Below are 14309 nucleotides of genomic sequence, written 5' to 3' on the forward strand. Positions count from 1 at the left end.
CTACCTGAGAAAACACTTCGTTTTAACTTGAAAAGTGCTAGGTTTTGTTCAGCATGTTTAATTCTACAGAGTCAGAGAGATATTTGGAATAAATACTTCCTTCCAATCCATCAAGAAACTCACTGATAGCAACAGGAGTTATGCATTGGGATCTGGGCAGCACATGGCTCCTCGCCACATTCAATTTACAGATTAAAAATAGAATCTGTTCCAGCTGCAAAGTAAGACACGTTAAACCTACTGCCTCCATCTGAAATACGGAAACTAAATCTAAGGACCACGGCCACGATCTAGGATGATGATTCTGACCCACATAACACAAGCCTACTGCCTCCACTTCGGTTATGAAAAACAAGCTTAAGGAATATTCTTGGAGCCCTAAAGGAATGCTTCTACTTCTTGCTATGTAGCCTTGATTAACATTCCATCATTTAGTGGAGCAATTAATATTTTCCAAAGCTGACTCCTTTCCTATGAAGAGCATCAGGGAGAGTGGCATTGACATATATACGCTACCAAATGTAAAACGGATGGCAAGTGGGAAGCTGCCGCATAGCACAGGGAGATCAGCTCCGAGCTTTGTGACGACCTAGAGGGGTGGGGTAGGGAGGGTGGAAGGGAGACTCAAGAGGGAGGGGATATGGGGATATATGTGTACATATAGCTGATTCACTGTGTTGTACAGCAGAAACTAACACAACATTGTAAAACAATTATACTCCATTAAAGATATAAAAAAAAAAACTTAAAAAAAAAAAAAAAGAGGCTCAGGACATCTGGAAACGAAGTAAAGGACAATCCTTCTTAAAATACACAAACCCACATCCTGGGAAAGAAGGTGAAAACTGACACACAAAATGAAGTATACTATTTTAAAAGACACCTTTCAATGTAGACATATTAAGTACGAGGTGAAAGTGTTGTGAGTCAAGAAAATACTGTTACAGTATAAAGAAGTATCCTTCATTCTTTAACGTTCAGGCAAAAAGTGGAAGGAACCAGAGCTGTATCTGCAGGCGCAAGAGTATATTATTTTCCTCCTGGAGTCGATTAAGTCTGGCAGGTAATTTGAAGATTCTACATACGAAGAGAAATTAGCCGCCTGGGAAGTGGGAAGGCAGGATTAGGACCCACTGCGAGTCCATGAACACGAAGGCCCATGAAACAAAGCATCTACTCTGCAGATACTCAGGAAACGCTCATCCATCAGTTGTCAAGCAAGGGGGGAAGTCACCTCAAGTTCAGAACAGTAAACTGATGAAATGAGTCACCAGATTCCCATGATAGCTTGGCTGGCCTCTTCCTTTCCACGCAGCCCCCTGGTCACCATGGAGCCAGAGACTTCTCCGCGGGAGAGCAGGGCAGCAGAGGGTGGTGGCCGGGCTTCAGCGGGCCACCCTCGGAGAGGGTGGGAAGAGTGTCCAGAGGAGAAGCCGGAGCCAGCAGTGGCCAGCCCACCTTTGGGAGGCTACCCTCAGAAGACAGTGAGCGTGCTAGAAGGGACCTGTGGTCTAGAAAGCAGTGTTCTGAGACCTGGCCTGTTTCCAGGCCCTTCTGAACCCCACGCGCCCGCACCCCTCAGTCTGGTCCAGTCTCCTCCTCCAAAGTTCTTCTCTGCAGCCTCCCCTGCCTGCCTCAGTCCGTGTGCTCAGCCTTTCTAAACAGCAGCAACACTGGCCCCAGCTTCCTCACCACCCATCCCTCCTTCACTCGGATCTGACCAGGACACAACTCTAACGTTTTCAGTGGCTCCCCAACTCCCAACAAACTCCCAGCTCCCTAAGATGACCTCTATGATCCTTCGTGGTCTGGCCCTGCCACCTCTTGGCCTCACCTTAGACTCTCCCTTTCCCATGTTCTCTGCTCACACTGAGGCGTACGGGAAGCCTCGGGAGTGTCATGCTTTCTCTCTCCTTCATGCCTCTACACAAACTAATTTCTGTGCCTCGCATGCCCTTCTACTTCTCCATCCATCCCAAGTTTCTATCAAGTTCCCCAAGTTTCCTTGGGGGAGCTGGCTAGGAGATTGGGAAGGAAAGCAGGTTGCTTCCAGGGCTAACTCTGGGGGATGCGGTAGTGGTTGCCTGGAGTGCTGTGCCGAGAAGGACCCACATCCAAGTCCCATTCAAGCTCAAGGAGAAAGTGCACTGTGATCTATTAAGGATGCCTGCCGTGGAAGGATGGGGAGAGGCAGTCGCTCCATCTTCACCAGTTTGTTAGGTACTGTTCCTCTGCTTCCAAATTACGCTGAGCCCACTGAATCACGAGACTTAACCTACCATGTGTGAACTGTCTGCTCGGCCACAGGACTGCCAGCTTCTTGATGCCAGGAATAGCCTCTTTCACTCTCAATTCTCACATCTAGCAATGGGCTACTACATAGTGGACATTCAATTAGTACTCAGTGAGTTAGTGAATGGGGCTATTTCTGTCTTCACCTTTTCTCCTTTTGGGAGAATTCCTCTCATCAGCTTAAAATTCACAATATCAAATCACACCTTTTTTAAAATTTTTATTTATTTATTTGTGGCTGCGTTGGGCCTTCGTTGCTGTGTGTTGGCTTTCTCTAGTTGCAGCGAGCGGGGGCTACTCTTCATTGCGGTGCGTGGGCTTCTCACTGCGGAGGCTTCTCTTGTTGCAGAGCATGGGCTCTAGGCTCGCGGGCTTCAGTAGTTGTGGCACATGGGCTCAGTAGTTGTGGCTCTCGGGCTTAATTGCCCCGTGACATGTGGAATCTCCCCGGACCAGGGATCGAACCCGTGTCCCTTGGATTGGCAGGCAGATTCTTAACCACTGCGCCACCAGGGAAGTCCCAAAACAATACCTTTTATTGGCACTAAAAGAATTCCTTTCACATAAGGAGATGTTCTGAGTGCTTGGTAATCCAAATATTCACAACACACAGTCTGCTCCTATTTTATAGGTTGAAATCATATTCCATCAGAACTTCCGTTGTTAAAGACCGTGGCCCCTGCATCTTCCCATCCCGGTGTCCCACCTCAGTCCCTCGACATCTCCATTTTCACCGTCACTTATCTGAATCTCTCTGGCTCCATTAACCCTGTTTCAGAGGATAATAACGAGAAGGACAAGAGCGTTCTCGCCTGCATCCCAAGCCCCAGGTGCAGGGAAAAAAGAATGGAGTTGGCTCACCATGAAATGGTCAGAAGAAGGAGATGGAAAAGTGGGAAAAGGTCTCATGGCATCGCGAAATGATCAGCACTGTGGCTCACATGAAGACAGGCTGTCATCTGTTTCGACTACGGAAATCAAGACAGGCTTAGATACCAAGGAGTGAAAGTGCAAATGGGCTGAATATAAATCCAGACATCCGAACAAATCAATCAAATATTTATCAAGTACTTACTCTATTTGCAGTACTGTGCTAGGAGCTGAGGGGAATGTAGAGGAGCCCTACAGGTGTTGCTAGGATGTCAGCCTATGCCACCTCACTGGATTTCCTGGGTGAGCACGTGTGGGTCCTAATGCCTGTCAAAGGGATTCTTCTGAGCAACACTTCCATGGATGCTCTAAAGCTTGTAACTAATTATATTTCACTCTTCATTTTGGCTGCTAGGAAGCTCAGAGCCAAATTAACTGCCTACTTCTAGCAAATGGACATGATCCTATAATTCATATTGTTCCTTACTACCCTTAAGACTGACTTCTCATTTATTTTCCTTTCATTCTGATATCTTCATCTACTTCAGTTGAATCCTATTGTATACTTTTGCTAATTTCCTTAAATCCTTTCATAGAAAGGAAAGGAAAATATGTAAAAGCATTGTAAAATTAAGATATATCCTTTTTCTCCCAAGGTATCAAAGTACAAAAGGGCACAAGGTACAAGGTGCTAACTGTCCTGCTCTCACAGATGCATTGTAATAGGGGAACTCAAGGAAAGAGTCAAACTAAAACAAATGAAATGTTTAAAGAGAGAGAACTGATTAATGTTAATAATCTAGCTACAAACCTATTGGCAAATTCAATGTTTTCTGCATTCACTCTTCAATTCTCCCTTTCTTAAAAATATATGATTTTGAAGAAAATTTAAGATTTTCTAGATAAGGTCATGTTCTCTTTTTCTCCTGATATGGGAATAAGTAGAAGGAAGTTCTACCTCTTCCATTCTTTGTTAGGAGATAAAATAAGCTTCGTCTAGGAATGCATACAGGTTGATATTGGTAAATGTGGGAAGGCTAAAGCTAATTGTACTAATCAAACAGAATGCTTTTAGGTTAAGTAATTACGGAAAATTATCTGCAAGACTGAACTAATCCACAAAGCCAGACACTTGAGCAAACCCCAACTTATCAACTACACTTCTGGGACCAATCAATGTAAGAGGTAGACAACGCCCACCTCTTTTTAAGGAAAACGCTTGGCATAAATTTACTGTTTGGGTTAGTTTTTGCTCGGCCAACAGCCAAAACCTCCACCACTATCCTTAATTAGTGCTAGCAGTCATGAGGGAGAGAGATAAATTCAGGAGAAGAGCTAAATATCACATCCCAGGGAATGCAATCATGTCTGCTGCTGGGAACAGCACAGGACATAAAAGCATCCTCCCAGGGTGGCACAGTTACTCCTGTAATTCATCCTTAACCTCTACCCTAAGATCCCTCAAAAGATACTGAAATGCTGTAGCCAGTCCCCACCCATCCTCTACTGGAAGCCCATTCAGGGCCAGAGGGTGGAACTCAAGGGTAGGAGTAGGCAGAACCAGCAACTATGTGGATGCTGTGATTTAAGGTACATCCGCAAACCCATCTACCACCAACTTCTGAAAGAGCTACCTGTCAAATCTTTCCTTGAGTGCCCCGGTTAAAATGCCTTTCTGCGGGTGGGAACACACAAGACCTACGTGTCTATTTACATCTTGACAGAGATTACCATGTGAGATTAGCCATCTGGCACCCAAAAGAAATCAGTCCTGAGGGAATGTAGTGTAATCACAGTTTGAAAGCATGAGAGGGTTCCCAACCCTCTTCAATAAATAATTATCCATCAGTGGCCATGTGTCATAACTATGCTGGGCACAGGAGAGTTAAAGATGAAGAAGACATAGTCCCTTCCCAGGGGGCATCCTGGGGAGGCTGATGCATGAATGGCTCATTTCAATATATGAGCAACGATAAAACACAGGATGCCCTGACAACACAGAAGAGGATCACTTCCTCCAATCTGGGGGTTCACAGAATACTTCCTGCAGATGACACAAATTAGTTTAGAAGTTTTTAACCTGGACTACGTAGACCCTCCCACTACAAGGGGATCCATGGTTAGAATTTATAAGATCCAAGTACTTGGAAGGGAAAAAAAAATTAACCTTTTATTCTCACTAACCTCTAACTGCAAGTAGCATTTACTTCAAGTGTGTATCTAGGTACGTAACAAACCACAGAACTATTAGTAGGACCTGTGACTTCGTCACCCATGGAAATCATATTCACATAATACAATACAGTTGTTACAAATATCTTAAAACACCATTTACATTCATCACTATTTCAAAAACGTGATAGACAACAGAATTATTGCTAGACCTTGTTACTTAATGCATATTAAAACAAGGCACTTATAGCACTATATTACGATTTGTGTTTTAAAATACTTTGTTAGGACTTCCCTGGTGGTGCAGTGGTTAAGAATCCGCCTGCCAATGCAGGGGACACGGGTTCAATCCCTGGTCTGGGAAGATCCCACATGCCACGGAACAACTAAGCCTGTGCACCACAACTGCTGAGCCTGAGCTCTAGAGCCTGTGAGCCACAACTACTGAGCCTGCATGCCACAACTACTGAAGCCTGCGTGCCTAGAGCTCGTGCTCCGCAACAAGAGAAGCCACCACAATGAGAAGCCCGCGCACCGCAACGAAGAGCAGCCCGCGCTCACCGCAACTAGAGAAAGCCCGTGCGCAGCAATGAAGACCCAACGCGGCCATAAATAAATTTATTTATTTATTTTTAAAAATAAAATATTTTGATAACTGGATTTCAATATAATTAGTTTCCCTTATAATCTTATGTATTTTATTTTGTATGTTAATAAAAATATTACTCTGACTAGGTATCCATTGACTTCACCAAATTGCCAAAGGGGTCCCCTCCCCCAAGAAAATGTCAAGGTCCCCTGAAGAAGACCAGTATGAGTCAGCAGCCACAGGACTAAAGGTGGAGAAAGCAATGATGACCCACTAGTTCAAACAGCAAAGGCCCCGGGTGGCCACACGGGAAAACTGAACCAAGTTCCCTAGAGTGGCCTCCTAGGGCCCAGAGATGCTGAACTTATATGGCAGTCAGAGGACGAAGGTAGAGGTGTCCCTCTGCAAGTTAGGCCAAATCCTACCCACTCTGTGTTTCAGTCAACAGCCTTGACCACAGAGTTCACTGTGTCTGGGTCACTGGTGTGTTGTGAAATAAACACACTCACAGCTCCCTAAGAATAGTCAGCATTTAGCAAATATTTCACTTGCATATGCTTGACGCTCTTGGGAGCACACATGAACTTCCTGAGGGCAACTACTATGACCTACTCATTTTTATAGCCTCACACAGCACACCTTCCACACAGTCAGTGCTTAATCCATTTCTGATGACTTGACTAGAATGCATACATTTATATTTCCCTCCTTAAGTACAACTTGTGATCATATTTTGGCTCATCTGCAGAAGTGATTATAATTCTAAACTCTTTTTATCTCCTTGGGCTGTATTAAATGGATGCTTCCCTCAAATTAACTTCCTCACTTCTGCCTTGCCAAGAATGACACCCTGTGAAGAATCCCCCACTGGGGACAATGGATCCTCTCCTGGTTTATTTTCTTGGGTAGAAACCGAAACACATGTTTCAGCTGTGCGGTGGCCCTGGAATGTCTAGGAGGATGGACCTGAAAAACAAGTTATTGCTTATAGTTTAAAACCCAATGCAGAATCAAGAGAAGAAGGGAAGGTGAGAGAGAATAAGAGAAAAAAAAGGCCTTATTTGGAAACTGAATTAAATAATTACACAGTAGGATCTGGGTTTTTAAAGCTCAGGTCACCATTTTTATTATTTACATAAGGCAGTAAAATGCATGTTATTAATAAGAGTGTGGAATATATTCTTCTACACGAGATGTGCTTTTGAAAAATACTTAACGGTCTTGGAAAGAAAGAACTAAGCATTATGAATCATTAACTTCCAGGTCCACTACAATAGAAAATACATCCCACTCTCGGTGAAACGCCAATGTTGTTATAGCCAGAAAAGCTTTCTCTAATTTACAGCAGACTGAGTGAAACTGAAGAGAAGATACCTCTCTAAAAAGTTCTCATACCTTCTGGCTGTAGGACTTCCTGATGAACTGACATAACATCATTATTCATAGAATTCTTTACCACTCATTTTTTAAACTATCACGGGATTCTTGAGAGACCGATGCCATTAATTCTAGGAAAGTCAGAGAACTGGTGTATAATTTCAGAAGTCCTACAAGCCACACTGGAGTTGGTATCTCTTAAGAAACAATCACAGCAAGAACAAAATTCCAACCCATCACAGGCAACAAAATCCCAGCATCTGCACAGGTGACAACGGCAAGTGTCGGCAGCAAAGTCTACATCACATACCAAGTCCACCGTAACATTGCAAACCAGAGGGAAAACAGAATTGTGGTTTTAAGGCCATACTTAACAAGTATCACACCTCTTAAGTTTCAAAAACTAGAGTACAAAATGTGATAAGCTATCCAGACCTTGAGTTCACACATAAATAAAAATGAGCAATCAACAGAAAATATACGAAATGATCCTGCTGACTAATACCCTGCCTTTTCCAATCGAGGGCCAGACCCATTCAAACCCAGTCACATGAGGATGGACTCTGTAAAGGTCAATCAAAAGCAGGCTGAAACTCCAACTGTCTAGCTGACCTTCAGAGCTCGTGACAAATTGCTATCAGTCAATGTCAACTAATGACAGAGCTCTTTGGCTAATCAATTGTTCTAAAAATGATCAAGAAAACCACTCACAGGACAGCTCATTTTCACATCAATGCCCGTGAAGTATGAAAAGCTCATTTTTTGAGTTTTTAATAAGCTCATAAGTAAAGCAGTTACTTGGTAACAGAGGTCACCTTACAGAAAAAGATAGAACCTTTGTCTGCCTTTTACATTCTTTTATTACCATATTATAGTAAAAATATGCGATGGATATGCCAGAGGGCTACATAATAAAGTAGGTAACACTTCATCTACTTGAGACAAATACTTCTGTGTTAGAGGGAAATCTATTTGGGAGTAAATAATTTCAAATGAATTTTTCAGTTGTTTAAGATGAAAAGCAATGACCAGGTTTACTACTGATGCAGCCTAATAGTGAGAAGACGCACTTTCTGTGAAAACACTCATGGCCAAGTTCATGCCCCTAAATAAACAGTTATGACGTTTAGATGATGAAGTTACTTTTCTTTGTTTTAAGACGATCTGCTTTCATGATGCTAGAAGTCAAGCAAATGGAGAACAGAAAACGGTTACTCACATTTAATGAGTCAATAAAAGGTAAGGTGACTAGAGTATGGGGTGTTCTTGGGAAAACAATTCTCTGTCCATACATCTAATTCAACGTGTTTGATAAGTTAATAATATGGACCTTTGGATAACATGGATTTGCAGCGTGTAATGACTTCCCCTTTCTTTTTTACACCTGACTTTTCCCATCAGGAAATCATTTTCCTATTCTGCCTGCCACTGCAAGCAAAGACCACACTTTAATTTGAATACAACATTAAATGTAACTCAAGTACCACACAGGGCTGCAGTGGCTCAAGGGCTAAGGCCTGTGGTCACAATTATATTTTCCTTTTCTCTTCTCACCAAAGCATATTTTTCAATATGCATTCTAGTGCCATTGAAATATAAGAAGTTCCCGGAGAAGAACAAGGCTTAAGAGGTAAGTGTGAACAGATCTAAAATCATTCAAGTCACTCTGACCAACAGACAGATGAAAGGAAAAAAAAAAAAATCCTACTTTTTAAACATTTTTCTTCCTTTTCAGGGTTCTTAGGTTATTATAAACATTTTGTTTTTAAAATAAGTTGAGATTAAAAAAAAAAAAGAAAGACAGAAAACTGTTTCAAAACAAGCAGTATTCACTTTGTGTCTTCATCCGAAAAACTGCGGATTACAGATTGTATCCTAAACCTGAGTTGTTACGGTAGTTTTTCAAATTAAAATATCTTCCGTGGCCTCAACTACTCTCAAGTTGTCCATAGGAAAGAAATAAAGGAGGGAGGGCAACACTTAAGCCGAGACATAATTGGAAGTATGTGAAAAATGAAGTGTCAGTTTGGTCAATAAAGGGCAAAGGTCAAGGGGAACAGCAGCCCAAACTCTGTGCGAAATTGCTCATTAAGACATCCAATCAGAGAGCTCCTTCCCACCTATCCCATTATTCATCAGACAGCTGACTGTTTCAAATGCCTGGGTTTGGGCTGTTATTACTTTTCTTCTTCATGTAAAAAGACGAGCGGGTATATAAATCGTTGCTTAGTCATCTGGAACAAAATGCGGCCCTTCCCTACATCCGTCTCCCTGCCTCACACCCCCGCTCCCTCTCACCCTGCTCTGCCTGCTGGCTTCACAGGTCTGAAACGACCGCCTCGAGATTCCCTTCAATAATAAATGGAATTGCCTTCTGCCTATAGGTTGCCTGAACTCCTACAAAAGCTGGCGTGGAGGGGAGGGGACAGTGGGAGGCACTGACCGCTACTGATACATTTTATTATAAAGAAATAGCAATGCTTTTCAATTGTTCCTCTTTACAGAAACATGCTGGTTTTGCTTTTTTTTGTTTGTTTGTTTTGTTTTTTTAGTGGGAGCAAAGATACTATTGTTGATCTGAGTCCTGGCCCTCAAAGAAGTTCATAAGTGCGTTTTAGAAGTTCTAGAGACCAAGTCAAGTCCTTTAGGGCTGAAATGTTTCACATCAAATTTCTATGTAGAAATAAGACTTTCTGTTTCCTCACAAAAGAGGAAAACGAGATGAGCTTGAAGTGGGAAACGTTCTGCAAGAGAAATGTCTTTACTTGTTTTGTAGGCTCCTCTTCTCAATTCAATAAATTTAAGAATGAGTGAAATGGTAGAGGCTCTTAATACATAATACAAATTAATCATATCAATCATCCTGCTTCTCTGTAAATAGCTCGATCATCATTCTACTCAGCACACAAAACTGGATTCTCAGTCCCCGGCAGAGTAGAACCCCCTTGAGGCTAATGCTGATTCTGTTTTATTCACAGCTCTGTCACTGTTACAGAGCGGAGTGCCAGGCCCAGTGCAGACACTGGGGGAAGAGTCCCTGAATCGATAACAGAAAGAATGGCCCTCGAGTGATCTGTTTCCCATTCTTAGTCACACTCCAGTATCACATCAAATAGAAGCTTGGGCTTTGGAGTCAGACGGTATGGGTTCAAGTCCCTACTGTACCACCAACCAGTATGTGACTTTGGGTAAGTCTCTCAGCCTCTCTGAACCTCTGTGACCTCCTCTACAAAGTGACGGATGAAATACCTACACTGACTGACAGCCCGTAATACGTTATTTTATTATTTTATTACTATCATGTATTCGTCTCTCTTGACTTTCAACCCAAAACAGAGACGTGCCCAAACTCAAAATGTGGTCAAGCACAGCTAAGGCTGCTCATGGGTTATACAGTGTCCGTGGCAGCCCTCCTGGGGAGGAGTACAATCCGGTGGGGAAAGGCACCAGATTTGCTTGGTGTTCTCCTGTCCAGACTACACGCTTCCTACAATAGACCCTGATTATGGTCAGTAGGGCAGCCACACACAGTAGGATAAAAAAAGACACATGAAAGAGAACAGTATCTGCCAATGTGCACCTCATCTTATGAGACTCTGCTTGGGGGTCCTGAAAACACCCCATCCTAAAGTAGTTACAAAGGCAAGAGACCAAGATCCGGAGGTGACTCTCACGGTGACTCACTTCAGTATTTCTGAGCTTTACTTTTCTCTCTTCTGAAATGGGAAAATAGCAAATCATTGACAGTGAGAAAATAAGAATCCAATCTCATATCTTTGCAAGTGCTTTGAGGAAGTTAAAAAGTAGACAAAATCAATGTCCCGGCCGCAGCAGCAGAGTCCCCAACCAAACACAGAGGTTAGGCCTTCCTTTTAAATGCCCATTTAAAGGCGCTTTTGCTATTAAAGAATCGATTTCCTGCAGGGGGCCACAAGTGTTCCTATGAAATGAATGTAGATGCCATAAGAAGAGTTGCCATGATAAATAATTTGAGTTGCGGGAGAGATATATTATGTAAATCATGAATAAACATCAAATCCCTGAATAATAATATCTTTCACATTTGCCTATTACATACTTCACATACATGCCCTTCAGAATGCCCAGGTTTGGATTTTGTACTTTACTTTTTTATGCTCAGGTAAAAAATGTGGACTCAAGCTACTCTATCAACCCCAAGAGCCACTCATTTGGCAGCTCGCCAGACGCTCAAAAATCCCCCCGATTGCTGGAACTCTAGCTAGGAACTGTTACTGTATCTTGAAATCTGTCAGAACATTACAAACTTCCTGGATGACCGATTTTCTTTGCTTTACTTTGAAAGTCCAGAAGAACAGGACAGAGCCTGTTACATGCCCACCTTGTACCACAGACAAGGTTATTTAACAGAGGACCAAAGCCTAGGGGATTTCTTTTTTTTGTACCCTGGGTGCCATAATGAAGGGGCAAACATTGCAAAGGAATGAGGAGAAAAGAAATGTGGTACAAATAATACAGCAGAGAAAGTTTTAAAATATGTATTACTCCCGTCTGTGAGGGAAACACCTCTTTGGATGTGTTCTGGACAGATTGAGTTATTTCTGTCTATTGGGTATGTATAAAGACATATTTATGGATTTATAAATCTTTTGAAGAGGGCTGTTATTTACCCAGTTGACTAAAATGGACTCAAACTGTGTAAATAACTATTTAGGACACATGCACTACAGGCCAATTGCTGGCACAGTTTACACATCCATGGCTGCCAGAAAAGGCAGACAGGAGAACACGGAAAAGCCACTGTGCACAGCTAATCCGAAGGCTGCACAAAGACCCAGCTCCACAGGTCCCAGGGATGAAAAAGAGAGTTGAGAAGCGTTGTGGTTGGCATGGAAATGCACCGAAGTTGTTACAGCAACACTTCCAGGCATCATTCCGCGTTTAGCAGGGAATAAATCGCACTGCCCAGGAGAGGGCAGTGCGGGGAGGGGCGGGTGGGGGGGGGAGGGGCAGGCCTGAAATTTTAGGCCTGTTGCTGCACCAGGGCTTCCACAAATCGCTCAGCTCATCCACAGCTTCTGTCCCTCCTCTGTCAAATGGGGCTAGACCTGTTTTATCCGCCACCACAGTTGTTTTAGGCAGGTTCAACTGAGGTCATTCCAATGAGACTATGTATATGAAAATGCTTTTAAAAAGAAAAATGAGGTGGTGGTCTTATATGAAAAAACAGAAGGAGGAACGATGTAAGTGGAAAACCCTGGTAATGTGAAGGGTATACGGCTTACAGTCACATTCACTATTAAATTGGCCTTTAGAGAACACGTGTTGAAGGAGAAAGGAACCTGAGAAATTCCTGATTCCTTGTTCCGACAGGTCAGAGGGGAAGAACTGGGGTGGGGCATTTGCCCTCTGAAAGTCCTTTTATCAGATGATGTTTAAGAAAACTCATGTTTCCATTTTAAACAAATGCATTTCAGCAGTTTACAAGCCTTCAAAGTAGCAGCCAAACGACCCTCCTGACGGGAGCCTTAAAAAGCAAGACGTGAAAAAGAAAAACAAACAAACAAAACACTAGGCTACGGCCCCATGTAGCAACTCTGGAGTACAGGAAAAAGAATCGAGAGTCCATCTACACCCTTCTGAAAACCCTTGGTGCGAGCTGAATTCTGAAAGTAGGGCTTCATATGGAAATGCTGACCTCATCTTAGCTATAGTGCTGTGAACAGCAACACCATAACATAGACATACGCACACTTGAAAGGAAGTAGGCCCCGTGGATTTATGCTGCATATCGTTTTCCAGTAAAAGGCAGAGGTCAGAGGTTACCAGTTTCTGCCTCAGCTCTGAACCAGTTTACTCTTCCAGGCTCCATTTTTGCTAGACTTACAGTTGTGATGAAATCAGCAACTTTTCTCTGAACAATAAAATATCTCAAATACTTAAAATTCTACGTGTAGAAGTTATTCCCAGTCCAAATAGCATACATCTGCCACCCCTCCCGCCAAAAAAGAACTTTTCTGTTGTCAAATTAATCATGTTCAATTCATTGTAGACTTTGCAATTTTAATTGGTATAGCCCAGTTCGGTTAGAAAACAAAATTCTTCTGTTCGGAAACAGCACTCCAGTGAAACATGATCATAAAACCGGATTTTAAAGTATGTACCTACTGTGGGCTCAGTCAACTTCAATAAAGCCATCTTTTTATATTCAGAGAGAGAATACTCTCTTCGGTTGCGTGAATTGAACACAAAATACCCTGCAGTAGTTCTCATCAAAAGCAGTACAAGACATCTAAATCCTCATTCACCTTACTGCTGAAGCTTAACTTTCTGTTTAAACTTTATCTGCTACCTGTTATAGTCAGACATGCACATCCATGGACACCCAAATACACATACAGGTGTGTGCATTCCAAGAACCACACAAATGAAATTGATCTGGATTCTTGCCATTTCATCCTAATTCCCTTTAGTGTGACTTTGCCACGAAGCCAAGCACTTAAGAGATTCAAATGAGTAAATCCAGAAAAATGGCTTCAACCCAGTGAAGAGGGAAGCCCGGCATGGGTTTCTAAAAGGCCCACTGCCTTCTAGGCATCTTAAGACATTGTTCAGTTGGAATCCTAGTGGGTGTTTCTTCGTGATCTCTTGAAAAGCCTCTAAGGGTAAGTAATAATAACACTTTTTTATTTGTAGAGCAGGGTATTAGTGGCATACTATTTCCACACATTCGAATGTCTAATCTACTTCTCTGCTCTCCGTCCATTCACTGACCCTGTTTTATGGAGGTGGCCAGGTGACAGGCAGCTAGGCAGCTGGTCTGGCAGAGAAAGAAGAAGGGGGTCGAGAGGAATAAAATAAGATGAGCCGTTCTCATATTACACGGGGTTTATAGGAAAAACTGTAATAAAGAGTTCTAGGAAAACCTGTATAAAGAGTCCCTCACCAGACATTTCTAATTTTTCAACCCTGAAAAATGACACAAGTAGCAAGAGAACAAGAACAGCTCTCCTACCTTGCTCACTGCTGT

The 14309-nt window shown here is 42.6% G+C and overlaps 1 protein-coding gene across 6 annotated transcripts in view; it reads right to left on the reverse strand.

Annotated features, from left to right (window-relative positions):
* MEIS1 (Meis homeobox 1) overlaps positions 1 to 14309 on the reverse strand; it is a 137767-nt gene that overhangs the window by 94814 nt on the left and 28644 nt on the right. For all 6 annotated transcript variants that reach the window (XM_067704875.1, XM_067704877.1, XM_067704876.1 and 3 more), the window contains exon 7: positions 14295 to 14309. This exon is cut by the window's right edge and continues 97 nt beyond it. In XM_067704875.1, the coding sequence (XP_067560976.1) occupies positions 14295 to 14309 (15 nt within the window). The remainder of the gene's footprint in view (positions 1 to 14294) is intronic.

The sequence above is a fragment of the Pseudorca crassidens genome, chromosome 14 (assembly GCF_039906515.1).
Source record: "Pseudorca crassidens isolate mPseCra1 chromosome 14, mPseCra1.hap1, whole genome shotgun sequence".
Taxonomy (NCBI): domain Eukaryota; kingdom Metazoa; phylum Chordata; class Mammalia; order Artiodactyla; family Delphinidae; genus Pseudorca; species Pseudorca crassidens.